This window comes from Sinocyclocheilus grahami, unplaced genomic scaffold (genome assembly GCF_001515645.1).
Source record: "Sinocyclocheilus grahami isolate Dianchi unplaced genomic scaffold, SAMN03320097.WGS_v1.1 scaffold1273.1, whole genome shotgun sequence".
NCBI lineage: Eukaryota > Metazoa > Chordata > Actinopteri > Cypriniformes > Cyprinidae > Sinocyclocheilus > Sinocyclocheilus grahami.
The window spans coordinates 103,113-107,807 of NW_015506452.1; the positions used below are offsets into that span (position 1 = coordinate 103,113).

The following is a 4,695-nucleotide window of genomic DNA, read 5'->3' on the forward strand; positions in this document are numbered from 1 at the left end:
CTGCATATTTGGCCTATTCCACACTATGCACATGGCAGTTTAAGGGGAAATGTTTCTTATAGTGAACTGCAATTGCCTGATTTGACCCAAATTAGTGATTTGAATTTATTATTTACATAGAATTAATTATCAGATTACTGATGAGATTATAATATTTATTTCTCTTTCCTTCAGCTCCTCGGACAAACTTTGCAGCGGAGAATGGTGAGTGACCATATACTCCTGAGAATTGCTGGGTGCTCATATGGTTTTGGCAACATATATGATTCTCATAATTTTTTGGCAAGGCTTTTAACCCCAGGGAGACTGTGTCTGTAGTCTGTAGTTACTTTATTTTGCATAAATAAAAGAACAGATAAATATTTGCAGTGTTATCAACACAGATTCAAGCCTGGTCACTAGCGCCCTCTACTGTACACTTACGAACAAGGCAGTCAAAATTTAACAAACCTTTTCTCATATAGTGAGGTTGTTTTATAAATTGATGTTTATTGTTCTGTCTTATTATTATTATTATTATTATTTGAAGACTACATATCCAAGTCAGCCTCTTTGCCCGGATATGGCAGGAATGGATTGCACAGGGTAAGTTTCACTGTAAACAGAGCACTCAAAGCAGATGGGTTGGAAATGTCATTTAAACCTTTAGCCACAATTTGTTTGCCTGTATATTTGTTTTGCAGCCACAAAGTGCAGACTACTATCAGTGTGACAGTGGCAGTGAAGTCACCTGGGGAATCAGAGGTAAGTAAAGGAGCTTTTTTCTTCTTTTTACAAAATGCTTATTTTGCTGACATATTTGGGAATAAAATTATTTGTACTGAAATTAGTTCTGACTTTAAAAGCTTTTTTTTCTTTCCCAACAGAGTACAAGGTAAGGATGATGGTTTAGCATTACCAGAGGATTAAAGAGGGCCCAGAGAGACACTAAAACATCCTGATACAGAGGCACCTCTGAAACATTAGCCCACTGTCCACTCCAGAGGAAAGCTCTGTCCACTGATGGGTCAAAGCAACGTCCTGCTGGTCAAAGCATGTTGAAACCAGAGGATGGAGAAATGAGTGCTTCCAGGTCATAAGGTCACTGTGTCATTCCCCAGCTGGCCCTTAGTGAGTTGGAGACTGCAGGGGCCGTGGAGAGGGCAGGAGTTTGTCTGACCCATTTGCTTCTGGTTGGTCAGGAAGTATATTGTTCTCCTGTCTCGGTTACAACTTCTGTGCCAGAGGCTCTGTGATTTCCTTTCACTTTTGTAAGTGAGAGGAAAAGGAGGTCCACCAATGCACAGCCTGCTCTGAGAACAATGCTTAGCTTTCCATTACCAATCGATGAAAGAAAGTTTCACAGAGTCAGGACAGTTATTTGTAAATAAATAAATATAAGTTTCAATATTTACGTATTTTAAAGTTTACAATGAACTTTCATTACAGATCTACCCATATGAAGCACTTATTGTGACCACTAGGGGGCGTAATAGGTTGCCAAAGGATGTAGACCGGGCCAGATTGGAGGTAAACTGTTTATTATATTATTACAGCATGTAACAGTTTTAATATATGAATATTATATTAAATTCTAAACTATATATTGTATAAATACACTGCTGTTCAAATGTTTGGTGTCAGTAAGATTTTTGTTTGAAAGAAAACAATACTTAATATACTTACTACCTAATAAATGAATGCTATTCAGCAAGGATGCATTAAATTGATCAAAAGTCACAGTAAAGAAGTTTACAATGTTACAAAATGATTTCTTTTTAAAAACGAATGTGGTTCTTTTACAGAAATAAATGACATGTTAAAATATATATTAAAACAGAAAACAATTCTTTTACATTGTCATAATATTTCTCAATATTATTATTTTAAGTATTATTTTAAGTATTTTTGATTAAATAATTGTAGCTTTGGTGAGCATAACAGAGCATAAGATCTATCCAGCTCTCTCTATATATAGTAAATTATAACAATATTTAATAATTGCTTACAAATAATGAACACATGGACGACTTGATGGACATACTGAATTTTCCTTTTCATTTTAGCGGCATCTTTCCCCTGAGGAGTTCTATCAGGTGTTTGGGATGACAATGGTTGAGTTTGACCGTCTGGCACTGTGGAAGAAGAACGAGATGAAGAAACAAGCCCGGCTGTTCTAACATTTCTGTCCCACACACACAGAGAGACCTGAATACCTGTTCCAGTCTAACTAAACAAACACATCCTCAGACACATAGTCATGCCTGGTCTGTACCTAGAAATTGTGCAACTGTTCTTTGTGACAGATGCATATAAATGATCAGACAGGCTAGAATAATTGACAAAGAAAGACAGAAATAAATAACAAACAGAATGGTTGGAACATTTTAGTTTTACTTGAGTGTAAAGTGGTTCTTGGACACATTTTATTTTGTTTCTGAATGACAAAACGAAGGAATCAGGAATTGTAAGGATTTTGAATTTTGCCTTATGTTCTCTATTAATTTATGCACCAGCAAAGTGAGTGAAGAGAATGTAAATATGATTAATACAACTATAATGAGAGTGGATGAATCATTCGACATCATCCATCAAGTACATTATTAAGTAATATTTAATTTTAAAGGTTATAAAATGATATTTTTCAGTCCTTTTATTTCACTATTATACAAGGACTACATAAGCTTAGGTGGACTGAAATAAGTGCTGATTTGCTTGACAATGAATACCAAAGTCTGACTGTTATTTGTGAAGTTAGCAGATGAAATTGAGCACTACGGTGCTGTACTTTGTTCAGGTCATTTCAAAGGAGTAATGCATACTGAATGTACACTTTTCTCACAAGAAGACTTTAGGATTATTAGACTAATATTGATTAAACACACATTGTATATTGTGATGGTAGAAATACATATGGCTTATGTCTAATACAGATGATGAAGACAAAACCGATACTAGGAAAGAATTAAGGTGCAATGTTTTTCTTTCTTTCGTTTTCTTTATTTCTGAGATGTTATGCTCTTAAAAAAAGAGATCTGTTGGTAAGGTTAGACCAGATTACTTTCATCACTCCTGTTAGGATGGATCAGGAAATGCTGTAATACCTTAAAGTGGGTTTAATATATTTTTGGGTCATGCCAGGGCGATTACGTCACCTGATTTGGTAATGAAATAAATGCAGAGGGAGTAAACATGAATTGAATGGCCAATAATAGGGATAACATGTTCACACTCATAATATATGATGAAAAACACATTATCACACCATTGAAACAAGTGACAAATAACAAGCTGTAACCCTGATTAGGACCTAACAGTAACTGTGGGGTCTTTCATGCCAAGGGATACTGATACTTAGTTTTTGTACCTCACTGACAAACAGGTGAAACCATCATGTTTTCTGCCTTTGTGTGTAGTGTTTACAACCTGTTTGCCCAATAGATTGTTATGAAGTGTTCTATTAATTTCCATAGTGAAGGAAGAGAGCTAGAGTATAACCATATTTTTGAGTCTCTCTTTTTTAATCACTACTGCTACTTTACTAACTTTATTTATCTGTCAGTTTCAACAGACTATGTACATCTTCTATTGCAATTAAAGATTGATTTCTTCTGTAATTCTTTGTGTGATGAGTGGCATCAGAAGTCATGTGGGGCAGTCTGTCATCAAACCCGGTCAGAGGGAGCATTAGGACCCAGCAGGAGAATGGAGGGAAGTCGGTCTCTAACTTCATTGAGTATCTTTCAATGCAGAGCGTGTCATTTAAGTACATAACATCGATGGGTGCACGGGCTGCAATGTGTGTTTCCAACACGCCAAGGAGTTCTGTTTGATTCTTCTAACAATGGAAATAAACAGCAAACGTGAGTAAAATGGTATTGTAGTTAAATAATCATTCACAAATAATTGCATTAAAAGTGTATTTACCTAAACTAACAGAAACCTATTGTAAGACAAACCTAGATAAGACAAAGGTTTACAAAGGTCATTTTATGCATAGCCGCGACTGCTCCTGTTGTTTCACACAAACTATATAACAATGTTTTGAGAGCTCAAATAAATAGTTGAGTCCACTTTTTTAATTTGCCATTGAAGGTGCACTGCACCAAACGTGTCCTTTTTTCCATCTTAGCTATGTTCGAATCATGTTCGAACGAATCGTTCTTTGGAGTCAAATATGTTGACTCAATTGAACCAGTTCACTAAACAGCACTGGACGATTCATTCATTACTCGGAACATTTCCGGGTTTCCCGTCGTCAGAGTTGACTACCACCAATATATATTTTTATAAATAGCTAAAGAAGAACTCCGTGAGAGTGTTTTCATTACTTTCAAAAAAATAAATAAAAAAATAAGAGAGAGACTGATAACAGCAGTCAGTAGAGAACAATGGCAAATTTACCGCCTGTTAGAAACACCCTAGCGTAGCATTAACTCGTTTTTTTTGTAATTTGATGCAAAGGTAATATACTATAGTACAAATCATAGTGTTATAAATGTACATACATAAAAAAAAAAAAAAAATGAAAATACAAAAAAACTTTGGAGGATTTACGATGCTGATGATCGTTGAAATGCGTCATCACAGTCTTGTGAAAAGGGCCAATCGGTCCAAGCAGTTCTTTAGTCAATTGACTGACTATTTCACCGTGTCTACACCGGATGCGCGCGGCGCGACAAAATACTATAGAACTCATTATAATCAGTGATGCTG

At 35.6% G+C, this 4,695-nt stretch overlaps 1 protein-coding gene and 1 long non-coding RNA gene across 2 annotated transcripts in view; one reads left to right on the forward strand and one right to left on the reverse strand.

The window, feature by feature from the left end:
• Nucleotides 1–3,596, forward strand: part of LOC107568682 (actin-binding LIM protein 3-like) — a 76,249-nt gene extending 72,653 nt beyond the window's left edge. Inside the window, exons 19-23 of the mRNA XM_016254661.1 lie at nt 530–585; nt 684–744; nt 867–874; nt 1,429–1,509; nt 2,046–3,596. Coding sequence (XP_016110147.1) covers nt 530–585; nt 684–744; nt 867–874; nt 1,429–1,509; nt 2,046–2,159 — 320 coding nt within the window. The 3' untranslated portion in view covers nt 2,160–3,596. The remainder of the gene's footprint in view (nt 1–529; nt 586–683; nt 745–866; nt 875–1,428; nt 1,510–2,045) is intronic.
• On the reverse strand, nt 2,160–4,248 carry LOC107568683 (uncharacterized). The gene is made up of 2 exons (XR_001606795.1): nt 3,907–4,248; nt 2,160–3,817 (listed from the first exon to the last, which is right to left on the reverse strand). It is a non-coding gene; the product is annotated as an uncharacterized lncRNA (long non-coding RNA).
• Between the last annotated feature and the right edge of the window lie 447 nt (nt 4,249–4,695).